The sequence below is a fragment of the Petaurus breviceps genome, unplaced genomic scaffold, assembly GCF_028583685.1.
Source record: "Petaurus breviceps papuanus isolate PSGF00001 unplaced genomic scaffold, PetGlider_PUasm1.0 90977, whole genome shotgun sequence".
In the NCBI taxonomy this organism is placed as follows: domain Eukaryota; kingdom Metazoa; phylum Chordata; class Mammalia; order Diprotodontia; family Petauridae; genus Petaurus; species Petaurus breviceps.
In genome coordinates, this window is record NW_027187391.1 from 42,936,943 (window position 1) to 42,952,471 (window position 15,529).

Here is a 15,529-nt window from a genome sequence, read left to right on the forward strand (position 1 = left end):
ATTACTACATTAGTTTGGAGGTTGAACTGACAGCTTTGCTAATTCTATGAACTGTTACCTTCTTTACTTCTCCCAAAACAATTATTTAGCATATTAACACATACCCAATTAGTATTGGGAAGTTTTTCAGGTTTTTGTATTAGCAAAGGATAAAATCAATTTCAGTTTTCATTCTTACAAGATAAGGTTGCATCACTTAGTAATAAGCACAATTACACAAAATAATTCAGCAAGATCCAAGGCATGAGTACACAAACATAGATTCCCTGCCCTTCCCCCTCCTCAGAAGACTGCCAGAAAGAGATGTGACCATGACAAAAAAGAAAATAATCTATTAACTTCTTTAAATATATATTTACCTTTGGGTTTCATCAGGATGTAAATAAAATTTACTAGACTACATGATTATATTCTTTAAAACTAGGTCTATTCCTTAGGAAATAAAGATAGGTTTACTTCTATAGAATGTCAAAATGTCAAGGACCTATGATTTCATGGGCAGATGATCTTGTAAGATATTCTACATAAACATCCTCTATTTCTTCTGCTGCCAATTTCATTTCTTTTCCATTTAAAATAATGAAATGCCTTGTTATAGAAATCCTCACAAAAATAGTTTTCTGTTATTCACTTCAATCACCCTGTGCTAGTAACTATTCATACAGACACAGGTAAATGTGCTATGGTCATAACATATAATTAAATGATCTGAGTTTTCCACTTTCTGGATTATATTTACACTAAAGGCCACTTGCTCCATTGCTTTTATTTTTTCTAAAGAACTTCAATACTAAATCATTCCATTGTTTTCCACTGTCTACTCAGGTGTGGAGAAGCAGCATGGCATAACAGATAGAGAATTGGCTTCCAAAATAGAAAGGATTGGCTTCAGGTCCTACCACTGACACATCCTGGCTCTGTGGGCTCAGGTAAGTCACTTAATGTCTTAGTGATCCCAGCAACCATAAGACTAAAGTTTTGGGAGAAGTTATAGCACTGCATGGTTAGAAAGAGTATGCTCATTAGGATTTCCCTACACCATTGAAATCATAGGTTCTTTCCAGAAACAAACACACAAACAGTTCTTACCCCAGCACTGATTTTCCAGTTTCATCAGGTTTACGCACAGTAAATGGACTTGGATCAATGCCAACATTCTTTGGCATAAAGTCTCTGAAGGAAGGGAACAAGCAAAAAGAGGCTATTTATTAATGTCTCCCAGGAGAATATTCTATTGCACTTGAATACAAGCCTGCATCTCCTCCCTCCCACGGATCTGCATAATTATTGAACCAAAAGCTCAAAGCAGCTTCAGGTTTTATAGGCCAGGTAGCTGCCCAGAGAAATGGCACCAAGCACATCTAGCTGCTGGTTATTAAAACCATCATGTGTATGTGGCTGAATAGGATATAGTATTAGACTTTGAATTCAAAATGGAGCCTGCTAGCATAAAGTATTTCCAGAGATTTATTGCCAGTTTGTAATTAAAAAAAAAAAAGCTCATAAGACTAAAACTCACAAAATCCCAATGTTAAATGGAACTTCAGAGGTTACCTAGACCGGGGTGGGGAACCTGTGGTCTCAAGGTCATATGTGGCCTTCTAGATCCTTGGGTGTGGCCTTTTGACTGAGTCCAAGTTTTACAAAACAAATCCTTTTATTGAAGGGATTTGTTCCGTGAAGTTTGGATTCAGTGAAAGGGCAGCACTTGAGGATCTAGAGGGCCATATGTGACCTTGAGGCCACAGGTTCCCCACCCCTGACTTAGACCAACCTATACCTGAACTGGATTCTCTTTTCTTAAAATTTATTTTATATTTAGTTTATGGAATAAAAAAGCTTTTGCATAACGTATAATTTTTAAAAAGATGATTGCACACAAAACTGCAAATCTACCATGTATAACTTGCTATTCCTTTTAAATATACAACAAAGTTATCATGTAAATTCTCTGTTTGAAGACCTCCAAAGACACAACCCCACTACATTCTGAGAGACAATTCAGGAAAGTCAGTTGATTGATCTGTCAGTCACTTGATCAACTGGCAATTTGGAAAGCTCTAGTTATTAGGAAAATTTTCCTTCTTTTGGCAAATTTTACTCACTGTATCTAGTTCTTCCCTATAATATCAAGTAGTACAAGGCAGATCCTCTTTCTGTGTGACATCCTAAGTCACAGAATAATAGAATCTCAGAAATTAAAGGGACTATCCTGTCTAACTAATATCTAAGCTTTTCCTCCACAACATACGTGACAAGTAGTCATCTAACTTTTGCATACAAACTTCCATTGAAGGAGAACTCAGCACCTTCCAAGGGAGTCCATTCCATTTTTGAATGGTTCAAACCTTAAGTTATGCCCTAATCTCAAACCTAAATTTCCACCCATTACTATTTCTCTCAGGTGCCAAGCAGAATAATTCTATTCCAAGTGAGATTCCTTTAAATAGGTAAAGGCAGTTATCATGTCCTCTTATGTCTTTACTTCTCCAGACTAAGCACTCCTAATTCTTTCAAAAGATACTCATATATCAAGAAGTCAAGGCTCTTCATTATCTTGGACACTCTACAACTTATCAATGCTTTTCCTAAAAATATGACTCTTTAGAGAACAGAATTCATGGCTCTAGATGTGGCCGACCAGGCCAGGGTACAATAGGACAATCACCTCTCGAAGTCTAGACTCTCAGAAACTTGAAAATACCAAAGAATTCTATCAGCTAAGAGCTCAACCGGGGACAGAGAGGATGGGTGGGACAGTGAAAAGAGCACTGAACTTGGACTCACATAAGACCTAGGTTTAAAATCCACTTCTGTCATTTGCTACCAATATAATCTACATGGGCAAGTCACTTAGTCATTGTTGGTCTCTATTTCCTTATCTGTGAAAAGAAAGGTTAGATCAGATGACCTCTGTGATTCCTTCCAATTCTGGAACTATGATCTTTTAATTTTTTTTTATCCATAAGAAATTTTATTTTAAATACTTCAATCCATCATAATTACGGTAGTAACTCTTTTTAAAATGTTTCTTAATTTTTTTCAATTTACTTTTAGTTTTCAACATTCATTTCCTTAAGATTTTGAGTGACAAATTTTGTCTCCATTTTTCCCCACCACCCCATCCCAAGATAGTGATCCTACTGAACGCCCCTTCCCCCAGTCTGTTCTCTCATATATACTCCCCATGCCCCCTAACTTTCTAGTAGGGCAAGATGGATTTCTATACCCCAGTGCCTGTATTCTTATTTCCCCGTTGCATGTAAAAAACAAATTTTTTAACATTTGTTTTTAAAACTTTGATTTCCAGATTCTTTCCCTGGTTCCCTCCTCACTCACCCCCACTGGGAAGACAAGCAATTCAATATAGGTTGTAAATGTGTAATTATGCAAAACGTTTCCATAGCAGTTACATTGTGAAAGACTAACTATATTTCGCTCCATCCTATCACGCATCCGACTTATTCTATTTTCTACTTTGACCCTGTCCCTTTTAAAAAATGTGTGCTTCTAACTTCCCTCCCCCCGAAACTGCCCTCCCCTCCATCATCCCCCCTCTCATTCCCTTCCCCCCTACTTTCCTGTAGGGTAAGATACCCAATTGAGTGCGTACCTTATTCCCTTCTTAAGGCAAATTCAATGAGAGTTGACTCATTCCCTTTCACCTTCCTGCTCTTCCCCTCCATTATAACATTCTCTTGCCTCTTTTATATGAGACAATTTACCCTATTCTATCTCTCCCTTTCTCTTTCTCCCAATATATTCCTCTCTCACCTTTTAATTTTATTTTTTAGATATCATTCCTTCATATTCAACTGATCCTGTGCCCTCAATGTATACATGTACACACATATACACCACTGACATATATTTATAAACACATAACCCTCCTATATATACATACATATATATGTGTGTATATGTGTGTGTGTATACATATATATATATATATATATATATATATATATATATTCCCTTCAACTATCCTCACACTGAGAAAAGTCTCATGAGTTATAATTATCGTTTTTCCATGTAGGAATTTAAATACTTCAACTTTGATAAGTTTTTCCTGTTTACCTTCTCAAGCTTCTCGTATTTGAAAGTCAAATTTTCTATCCAGCTCTGGTTTTTTCATCAAGAATGCTTGAAAGTAGGGGCAGCCAGGTGGCACAGTAAGAGCGCCAGCCCCAGCGTCAGGAGACCCAGAATCAGTTCTGGCCTCAGATACTTGGCACCCACACAAAATAACTGGCCGTGTAACCTTGAGCAAGTTACTTAACCTCAATTGCTTAAAAAAAAAGAATGCTTGAAAGTCCTGTGTTTCATTGAATGACCACATTTTCCCCTGAAACATGATACTCAGTTTTGCTGGGTATGTGATTCTTGGTTTTAATCCCAGCTCCTTTCACCTCCAGAATATCATGTTCTAAGTCCTTCAATCCCTCAGTGTAGAAGCTACTAGGTCTTGTGTTATCCTGATTGTGTCTCCACAATATTCTAATTGTTTCTTCTTGGCTGCTTGTAATATTTTCTCCTTGATCTGGGAACTCCAGAACCTGGCTATAATATTCCTAGGAGTTTTCTTTTGGGGATCTTTTTCAGCAGGTGATCGGTGGATTCTTTCAACCTTTATTTTGCCCTCTGGTTCTAAAACATCGGGGCAATTTTCCTTGAGAATTTCTTGAAGGACGATTTCTAGGTTCTTTTTTTGATCATGGCCTTCAGGTAGTCCAATAATTTTAAAATGATCTGTCCTAGATCTATTTTCCAGGTCAGTGGTTTTTCCAATGAGATATTTCACATTGCCTTCTATTTTTTCATTTGTTTGGATCTGTTTAATAGTATCTTGATTTCTCATAAAGTCATTGGCTTCCATTTGCTGCAATCTAATTCTGAAGGAATGATTCTCTTCAGTGAGCTTTTGAGATTCTTTTTCCATCTGGCAAATTCGGCTTTTTAAGGCATTCTTCTCCTCATTGGCTTTTTGAGCCTCTTTTGCCATTTGAGTTTGTCGATTTTTAAGGTGTTATTTTCTTCAGTCAGGTTGTTGACTCTCTTTTCATGATTTTCTTGTGTCATTCTCATTTCTCTTCCCAATTTTTCCACCACTTCTCTTCTTTGGTTTTCAAAATCCTTCTTAAGCTCCTCTACGGCCTGTAACCAATTTATATTTTTCTTGGAAGCTTTTGGTACTGGAGTTTTGACTTTGTTGTCTTCCTCCTGTTCCATGCTTTGATCATTTTTGTCCCCAAAATAGGAGTGTAAAGTTGGTTTGCTCTGTTTTCTTTGCTTCCTTTCCTTGCTCATGTTGCCAATAAATTACTTGATTTTGAGCTTTTTGCCACAGTAGAATTCTGCTTCCAGAGAGGAGAACTTTGTCCCAAATGGCTGGGTTTTCTCAGCTAATGAAGGTATTAGTTTGGTGCCCTCTCTGAAGCCTCCACCAGCTCTGGCACCTTTTCACACATCCCAGGACCTCTACCCTAGACTGCAATCCAGATCCAAGCAGGTTAAAGCAAGAGCAATTATCCCTTAGACTGGTCACTTGTTCCCCCTTCAATCTGCAGGCCAGGAGCTCTGAAGCAGCCTTGTGGCAGTGGCCACTGCACCTCAGCCGCTTCTCCTTCCAGGGGCAGAGGCCAGACTACACTTCCGGACCCCCTGTTCCCAAAGTCCACACTGACCTCTCACTTTGTCTTTGGCATTTATGGGTTGATAATTCTGGAAACCTCCATAGCTGCTGGTGATACACTATCCCAAAGTCCCTCCAGCTGTGGCTGGTTGTGGCCATCCTAGGGCTAAAACCACAGGCTCATGTGTGGCTAGGCTCTGCTCCCAGCATGCTGCAATGGACCCTTCCTGCCAGTCTGCCAACCTACCTTAGTACTGGGAGATTTGTTTCTCTCTGTCACTTTGTAGTTTCTGTAGCCCCAAAGTTTGTTTAGAGTCCTTTTTATAAGTCTCTGAGGTGGTTATGGGGGGAGCACATGGAGTTTTCCTGCTTCTATGCTGCCATCTTGGCTCTGCCCAGTGAATTGTTTCAATTTCTATTTTTCCCTCTGTTTCTAGAATATCAGGGCAATTTTCATTGAGAATTTCTTGAAGGATAATTTCTAGTCTCTTTTTTTTGATTATGGCTTTCAGGTAGCCCAATGATTTTTAAATTATCTCCCCTGGATCTAGTTTCCAGGCCAGGGGTTTTTCCAATGAGATATTTCACATTGCTTTCTATTTTTTTCATTTGTTTGGATCTGTTTTATATTATCTTGATTTCTCATAAAGTCATTGGCTTCCATTTGCTGCAATCTAATTTTGAAGGAATTATTCTCTTCAGTGAGTTTTTAAAATTCCTTTTCCATCTGGTCAATCAGTTTTTTAAAGCATTCTTCTCCTCATTGGCTTTTTGAGCCTCTTTTGCCATTTGAGTTAGTCTATTTTTTAAGGTGATATTTTCTTCAATCAGGCTATTGACTTACTTTTCATGATTTTCTTGAAGGATTTACATTTCTCTTCCCAATTTTTCCTCCACTTCTCTTACTTGATTTCCAAAATCCTTCTTGAACTCCTCCATGGCTTGCGACCAATTCATATTTTTCTTGGAAGCTTTTAATGCAAGAGTTTTGACTTTGCTGTCTTCTTCTGGTTCCATGATCCTTGTTGTCCCCCAAAAAAGATTCTATAGTCTGATTGCACTTCCTCTGTTTGCTCATCTTGCCGGGCAATTACTTGACTTTTGAGTTTTTTGACACAGTAGCACTCTGCTTCCAGATTGGAGAGAGCTGTGTCCCAAATTGCTGGGGTTTTCACAAATGTTGTCAGAGCTATTGTCAAAGGTCTGAGTAGGGTGCCTTCTCTAAAGCCACCACAAGCTCTGGCACACCAGGATCCCAGGACCACCGCCCAAGACTATGACCCAGATCCAAGTAGGTCAAAGCAAGAGTGATTACCCTCTGAATGGTAGCTTGGTCCCCCTACAATATTCAGGCTAGGAGCTCTGTATGCAGCCACACAGTAGCAGCTGCAGCTACTGCTACCTCTGCCACCCCAGGGCGGGCCTAGACCACGTTCTTCTCTTATCCTGGATCAACAAAAGATCCACTGATCTTTTACTTTCTCTTTGGCATTTATGGGTCAAGAAGTCTGGAAACCACCACAGCTGCCAGTAATTCACTCTCCTGAAGTCTGCTCCCACCAGCCTGTGCCCCTAGTCCAGGCCACCCCAGGTCTGGGCCTATGTGGTTCACACAGGACTGTGGTCAGCTCCCAGAATGATGTGATAGACCCTTCCTGTCAGCCTGCCAGTCTGCCTTCGGCAAGAGATTTGTTTCTGTCACTTTGTGAGTTCTGTAGCTCTAAAATTTGTTTAGAGTCATATTTTACAGGTATTAGAGGTGGTTGGAGCAGGAGCTCAAGCACATTCCTGCTTTTACTCTGCCATCTTGGCTCTGCCAATCTTATGATCTTTAAGAAGGGTTTGAGTGAGGAGTTTTTAAGACCAATTAGTGGAGCTCCAAGTAGCTTGACTGGCCTAGTGGAAATCTTCATCTAATCAGACAATATACATACTGGAAGGAGGGGTAAGAATGGACTTCAAAGGACTCAGTGGGTGGGGGATACAGCTGGAGTCCGAGAAACAATGCCAGACTTCCCAGAGGTAGCAGTAAGGGGTATAACAGAGCCTGTTCTCCTGATATAAAGCCCTCCTACTTTGGCAATGCTGGAACTGTGATGGGAGGATGTAATGTGAGTAGGCAGGAAGACTGGAGAGCCAATGAGGCAGAGACTTCAATTGTCCAGCGCGTGGCCTACTTCCAAAGTAGAGGGCTAGGTACTGGCCTGATGATGCAAGCATTTATTAAGCACTTATACATGCCAGGCAGTATGCTATGTGCTAGGGATATAAAGAAAGACAAAAATAGCCCTGTCTTCAAGGAGTCCACAGTTTAATGGGAAAGACAAAATCTAAGTAACTATGTACATACAAACAATATTCAGAAGAGAAGAGAAGTCTGAAGGGAATTTAATAGGGAAGGCACTGGAGAAAGATGAACTAAGAAAGGCCTCTTGCCTTTGGGTGAGATTAGAACTGAGTCTTGGATGAACCAGAAGCTAAGAGGCTAAGATGAGTTGGTAGAGCATCTCCAGGCATGGGAGACCACCAGTGTAAAGGAACAGAGTTGGAAAAGTCTTGTGTATTAGGAAAAGGAAGTAGGCCAGGGTAGACACATCCCAGAGTTCATGGAATAGCGGAATGAAGTATAAGAAAAATGGGAAGCTAGGAAGGGGCCAGGTTGTAAAAGCCTTTAAACAGCAAGCAAGGGATTTTATATTTGATCTTGGATGTAATAGGCAGCCACAAGAGTTCATTGAGTAGGAATGTAACAAGATCAGACCTACATTTTAAGAAATTTACTTTGGCAGATGAGTCAAGGAAGGATGGGAGTGAAGAGACATTTAAGGCAGGGAGACCAATTAGAAGGCTATTGCAATGGTCTAGATGAGAAATGATGAGGGCCTGTATTAAAGTGGTGGCTGCTTGAGAGGAGTGAAAAGAATGTGTATAAGACATGGTGTGAAGGTAGAAACAGTAAGAACTGACAATAGATTAGAAATGGGGGTGAGAGTGAGGAATCAAAAGATGGCATCAACTTGAGTGACTCAGAGGATGATGGTGCCCTGGACAAGTAATACAGAAGAGAGATCATTTAAAGAGTAAAGATTATGGTTGTTTTGGACATGTTGAGTCTGAGATACCTACAGGACAATCCAGTTTGAGATGTTCAAAAAGCAAATGGTAATACAGGAATTAGAGCTCGAGAGAAAGATTAGATTGGGGATGCACAGGAATGGGAATAATTTGCATAGAGATAATAACTGAACCTATCCAAGTGTATAAGATCAACAAGTATTATAGCACAGAAGAAGAAAAGAGGCTGCAATACAAAGCCTTGGGGAATTCACAGTTAGTGGGCATCAGGTGGAGGAAGATGTAGTAAAGGAGAATGAGGAGGAGAGTCAGTTAGGTAAGAGGAGAACAAAGAAAGAATGAAAATTAGCAAAGAAAAAATATTAATAAAATGGTGACTGACAGTTCTAAAGACTACTGCATAGAAGTCAAGAAGGATGAGAATTAAGAAGAGGTGATTAGATATGGCAATTAAAAGATCACTGATGATTTTTAGAGAGGGCAGTTTTAGTTGAATGATAGTCAAAAGGTAATAGAATTTAAAAGTGAGTGAGAGGAGAAGTAGAGACACCAAATAGGCAGCTTTCCCAAAGATTTTCAAAGAGAATGGAAGGATACTGGATAAAAAGGGTGATAAGATAAGATCATGTAACTCAGTCTTTCTAACCCTAATTTTATCATCTGTAAAATAGGGATAATAGTCCTGTACTAACTACAGTACAGGATGATTGTGAAGAAAAGATCTCATTATCCTAATAGCATAATATAACTGTGTTATTTCAGTAAACAATGCAGAGTTGTGTGTTAAGAGTAGTTGCCAGTTTAAAAGACACATGCACACATCATAAAACCCAGTGACACAATCCTAAAATGTTCAGTTTTATAATATACATTTTTCTAAAGTCTTCCTGAGTCACTCAGATAAGTTAACATAATTACAAAAGGAACAGTTCACAACGTGAACTGAAAAGTCACAATTTACCTTCTTACACAGAGGTTAGTTCACTGAGATACTGTAGTAACTCATACTGTTAAAAGAAGAAAATGTTATGATTTATGATTTACTTTGATAAACTAAAGACAACACTTTCCCCTTTTACCAAGGGCTAATTTCTTTTTACTGAAACGAGACCTAAAGTTTCTAGATAAGGTACAAGAAAGTATTTCCAAGAAAATAATTCCTTGGGCTAGGCATTTAAAAAACATTTAAATCAAGATTTTTGCAAGGAGATAATGTGACATTGTTTTTGGTTTACAAAAGATAAGAATTCTGGAATCAGTTTTTGCTCATTTAAATTTTAACTACATTATTATTTTTTTATTTTTATAATGATCCATTAGTACCCCCAAATTGTGTCACTTCCAATACAGCCTGCCAGTGTTTATTCATGGCCTATTTTAACTGCCTTTCCTAAATCTGTTTTCCTTAGTGCCATTTTTACTACCTCAGGAAGGAGGAACTGTGATGTTAGAGTGCAAATTCCACCATCACCAAAGTAGGAAAAAGAGTTTTTTACAGAAATCTTAACAGGTGTTTTCCATTTTGTCTTTGTGGAGTCCTCCATTAGGCTTTATCTTAAATGGCCTTAGGTTGATTTAGATGAACTTTCTATTAATTTGTTGCCCCACTCCCCACTGCTTCTCTATGGTTCCTTGAGGCCACACTGTTCATAATCTTCCATCATCTTCCTTTGTAAGATTTTTCAGACAATTTATACTTGAAATTGGTGTTGCTCTTGGCTGCTGTATCTCTGTTTGGCAATGACATCTCTACTGAAATAAATGGTTTTTGCGTGTCAAAATCAGACAGCAGAAGTAATTATGGGCAATGACTCTGATTTGCATCAAGTGAATCAAAAAACAACAATAGGGAGGACTTTGTTCACCCAAAGGGGTTTGCCACTGAAGAATGTCCAAATCAGAATTCAAGTGGAAAAAGGATTCCTTGTATTGAGATGCTCCTGTTTGCAAATGATATTGTATTAATTTCATCAAATCCTAGAATAGTGCAAAGCCTCCTAAAAGATATGTGTAATCACTGACGAGTTCAATCTAACTTTCCAGATAAGAAGCACCAAGTGGATGAAAAAATGCCTATTGTCTAGTGAGGATACACAGGTAGATTGATATTCATTATGTATAACTTAGACACAAACACCGAAAGGCTAATAAACATGGTGAAGAATTGAACAGAAGGAGAATGGGTTGGATTGACTCTGTGAAATTGTGTAATGCTTTTAATGAAACTTAACTTCACCCTAAAATAAAATCACCAATATATTTCCAGTAATATTGTAAGAATACCATAGTTTCCAAAAAATTAAAATTTCAAATCACCTAAAAAGCACTAGATAAGCACATGGGTAACTGTAGGCTAAAACACATTACTAACAATGACTTGTAAGGAAGAGAAGTCCCAATTTCACTTCAAATCAACAAATATGTATATATTAAGAACCCGTGCCAGGCAGTATGCCAGATATACAAAGCTAAAATAAATCAATCCTTATACTCAAAGAGCTTACATTGTATGGGGAGTAAACAGCATATGCACACGTAAGTAAATACAAAAGATAAGTAAAATAATTTTGGATTGGAAAAGAGGAAGGCTAAAGACTTAATATGAGTAATAGAGGATATTCTTCACTGGCACTATGTCATACCTAAAGTAGTTTGGTGAATTTGTGATTTTACTGTTATGGGTACACCCTCCATCAGAATAGGTCTTAACCATTCTGTTCCTCCTCATACTTTATGATTCTTGTTCATACACGGTGCTACATCCAATTGTAGATACCATTTTTAATGGAGGCATCATTAAACAGGATAAAACTAGACTGAGGATGGCAAGCAGGAGGGTGAAAGGTCTAGAAATGCAATACAACATTTATTAATTATATAGAAGACATAGTAACATGAAACTGTTGAAGGAATTGGGTGGGGGAGGTCATCCTGTAGAAAAGAGAGTAGAGACATGACAACTGCCTTCAAATATTGGAAGATCTTATAAGGTTATTTTGTGTTATGGATAAAACTATGAATAATCGTCATGAGGTTCTGATTTTGCTTATTATAAAGCAAAACATTCTAATGACCTAAACTTCCTAATAATGGATGAAATTGCCCTGTGAAGAAATGAGCTCTCTTGATCATAGAATGTATGTAAACAGAGGCTGGAAATCAACCTGTGAGAGATATTGTAGAAGGAATTTCAGTAGAGATATATAGTTGAATTAGATGAACTCGCAGGCCCCTCACAACTCAAGATTCTATAATTTTGTGATGTAGGCTCAGCTTAGCAAGAACATGCAATGTATAAAGTGAAGTCATAAAACTCAACTATTTCACCTACCTTGCTGAACTTGTCATGGCCAAGCAAAAGGTGTCATCGAAACTACTTAATTCATAAGGTCGAAAGAACTCACTATGGATATCAATTTCTTCTTCATACTTGTGAAATTTTTTCACTATCAACTTCTTTCTGTTTTCCACACAGGTTACTATAAGGGATATTTTCTGTTATTTTTTTATAAGTAACAAACCATTAGAAATAAAATTACATCACTTCCTTGCATTCCTTATATCAAAGAGGCAATCCGGTAGGGGGAAAAAAATTTGGATTTGGGGGTCAAAGGATGTTAGCTTTAATCCCAATTCGGCTACTTCTGACCCTGGACAAAAATGGTTCTTCAAAAGTCTCACGAGACAAGCAACATTACATAGTGGATAGAGGGCCAGCCTTGTACTTGGAAAATCTAGATTTACATCCTGTCTCTGACACATACTGGCTATGTGACCATGACCAAGTCACAACTCCTCGGTGCCCCCAGGAAACTCTCTAAAGACTGTTAGTTCCAGATGAGTTGCTTCTCTGCATCAATAGAACAAGTTTCCACACTGATTTAAACCAATTAAAGCACAGGTGTTGATTAAAAAAAAAAAAAAAAGAAAACCCACACACATTAAAAACATGAATGCTTCAAGCATATTACCATATTTCTAATGCCTTTTAAGGGAAAAGAAAAATAAAGCACCTACCTTCATCATAAGGCAGTGGCAAATGATTTATTACCCCTGGGGTTAACCAGTCCGTATAGCTATAAAAGAGAAAAAAGAAAATTTATGGCCCAATTGTAAACATGCTTTGCACAATTAGTGGGTAGAAGGGATTTCCTGTAATTGCCAAGTCAATTTACCTTACTGGCTAATTTTTAGGACCCTTATAGGATATTATTTTGTGCTCAAACCAAAAAGGTCCAAACAAAGTTGCCTCCAATCTGTCTTATACAACTATGAATTAGAAAGTTGTGATACTTATTGTCCTTTTGAACGTTTGGGTTAGGGAGCCAGGATACTTGCTCTTAATACTAGCTCTTCTGTGAATTCATTGTGTGATTTGAGGCAATCTATTTTCTCTGTGTACCACAGTTTCCTCATAGTACTACTATAATTAATAAGAGATGAAAGCACTTTCCAAAGTGCCACACAAATTAAAGGTACTTTTCCCAAACTGTTTAAGGTCATGTTAATTTAATTATATGCTCTCCTTATTTCTTTTATACCTTTAATTTTTTAGTACACTCTTATGCATGGGAAAATCAGTTACAGGCACATGCAGCAAATGGCAATTTTAGAAGAGAAAGGTAAAGTTGTTAGTCAACCAGCTAAATTGTTAGCCAAGTTCAAAAGTAGATTGTCTTAACTGCATCTCATTTTTAAGCATTATTAAGTGCTTAGATTATGAAATCCTATTCTGATACAATTAACTAATTTTTGTTTATTTTCTTTCAACAAAAATTTTGCTTATTTTATTCCAACAAAAAAAAGGTAACTCTACACTTTAAAAGATGTGAACCACGCAATTTAATTTAAGCTCATATTGGGTTCTATTAATGTTCAGAGGGAAACGGAGAGTTTTGAAAGCAATAAAGAATGAAGATTCTGTACAACTTGCTACCTCTTGAGTTGTAACTTCGTGGTGATTTCACTATTTTTTAACTGCCCACAACATCACAAGCCACCATATTAAAATGTCACCTCCAAAATATGTTCTAAACCTAAACAGAAGTGATCATTTACTTATTTGCTATTACTGTTTCCCTGTTATTGAAAATGGGTTGTCTATCACAGAAATAATCATTAAATTTCTAAATGTATACACTCATGGCTAAGCCCTCAACATCCCAATAATAAGAAAGTTATGTAAAATATTTGTACTCAACAATTTCAACAAAGGCTTAATTATTGTGTCTGTGTGCTTCATTGAAAAATGTAAGAACAGGTGGCTAGGTGGCGCAGTGAATAGAGCACTGGCCCTGGAGTCAGGAGGACCTGAGTTCAAATCCGGCCTCAGACACTTGACTTGACCTTGGGCAAGTCACTTTACCCCAAATGCCCCTCCAAAAAGCAAAAAAAAAAAAAAAAGTAAATTTTGGGGCAGCTAGGTGGCACAGTCAATAGAGCACTGGCCCTGGAGTCAAAGAGGACCTGAGTTCAAATCTAGCCTCAGACACTTGACATAATTACTAGCCATGTGACTTTGGGCAAGTCACTTAACCCCAATTGCCCTCCAAAAAAAAAAAGAAAAGCTTAAAAACTATATTAAACTATAAACTAGTGACTATAACACAAGTCTTTTCTGACTAATTCCTTTCCTAGTTTGGACCTTGAGGATTTAGGTCCTCTATAACCACATCCAATATGGAGAAGTTCCTCTAGAAAAAATAAAATTTACACTCAATTGGACTTTTCAGAATCATGTTTGGGTTTTAGGTTGAATGAAATATTGTTCACTTAATAAAGAGGTAGTGTGGTACAGAGGAAGGAATGACAATCAAAGGAACTAGGCTCAGTCCTAGTTCTGATATTTACCACATGGGCTCAATTCTGGGCTCTGCCATTTATAATCATGTGACTTTTGCAAATCAGTTCACTTCTCTGGCAGTCACTTTCTTCATCCATAAAATGAAGGGGTTATTGGAGTAGATGACCTTTCAGGTTCCTTGCAGTCCTAAATCTAAGATCCTATGAATTTTATATAGCCTCTATTCATGCCAGGCCCAAATTACCTTAAGTTTCATTTTCATATCAATGTTAATTCTATAACTTTCTTTCACAAGTAACTGTGATAGGATTAAGTAACTTACTTTGTGTATTTTTTTTTCAAAGAGAAAGGCATCAAGTCTCTCATTCAAAATAAAATACACATTTTGAGTTTTTGCAGTGGACTGAGGGGGGGAAAATACCTTCTTCTTGTCTGTGAAAGTCTCATGGTGTTTTTATGATGTAAGTAAAAATCTGTTGGGAGTTCCCAGAGATGAGGTTTGCCTTCAGTGGGATGGAATACTCCCAGAAACAAATTAATGGAATCTTGTCTATCAGCATCTAAAAAGCAAAAATATGTATTTTAAGAAATCAATCACATTGACACAACATGGAGATGTTTTTACAGATAAAATGAATATAGAGAGTATGTGTGGATACAGCTATGTGTCCATGAAACTTGTAGCTCAAAAGAATAAACTTCAAAAATTGATAAACAAACACTCAAAAAAACCTTCACAAAAAACAATCAGCAGGTTTTTGATGAAAACAGAAATTTAACTCAAAAATATTGCTTCCCTCCTACCTCTCTCTGCCCATCATCTCCCAGATCATACAGAAAAAATGGAGTTTCATTTTCAAACAAGCTTAATGAGGGAACATATCTGAGACTGTTGAATCAGGCCAGAGGTAAGTGATTTATACCCATTAGAAGAAATCATGAAAAAAATATTGATTGTGTTTTTCATGGAATTGTAAAGAGCTATTCCCCCAAAATCTCTAACTTTAGAGACTAAGTAC

At 37.6% G+C, this 15,529-nt stretch overlaps 1 protein-coding gene across 2 annotated transcripts in view; it reads right to left on the reverse strand.

Annotated features, from left to right (window-relative positions):
- The window catches only part of FIG4 (FIG4 phosphoinositide 5-phosphatase), a 150,799-nt gene that overhangs the window by 64,612 nt on the left and 70,658 nt on the right, over window positions 1-15,529 (reverse strand). For both annotated transcript variants that reach the window (XM_069077071.1, XM_069077072.1), the window contains exons 16-19: window positions 14,932-15,070; window positions 12,725-12,783; window positions 12,039-12,186; window positions 1,090-1,173 (exon numbers count right to left, since the gene is read on the reverse strand). In XM_069077071.1, coding sequence (XP_068933172.1) covers window positions 1,090-1,173; window positions 12,039-12,186; window positions 12,725-12,783; window positions 14,932-15,070 — 430 coding nt within the window. The remainder of the gene's footprint in view (window positions 1-1,089; window positions 1,174-12,038; window positions 12,187-12,724; window positions 12,784-14,931; window positions 15,071-15,529) is intronic.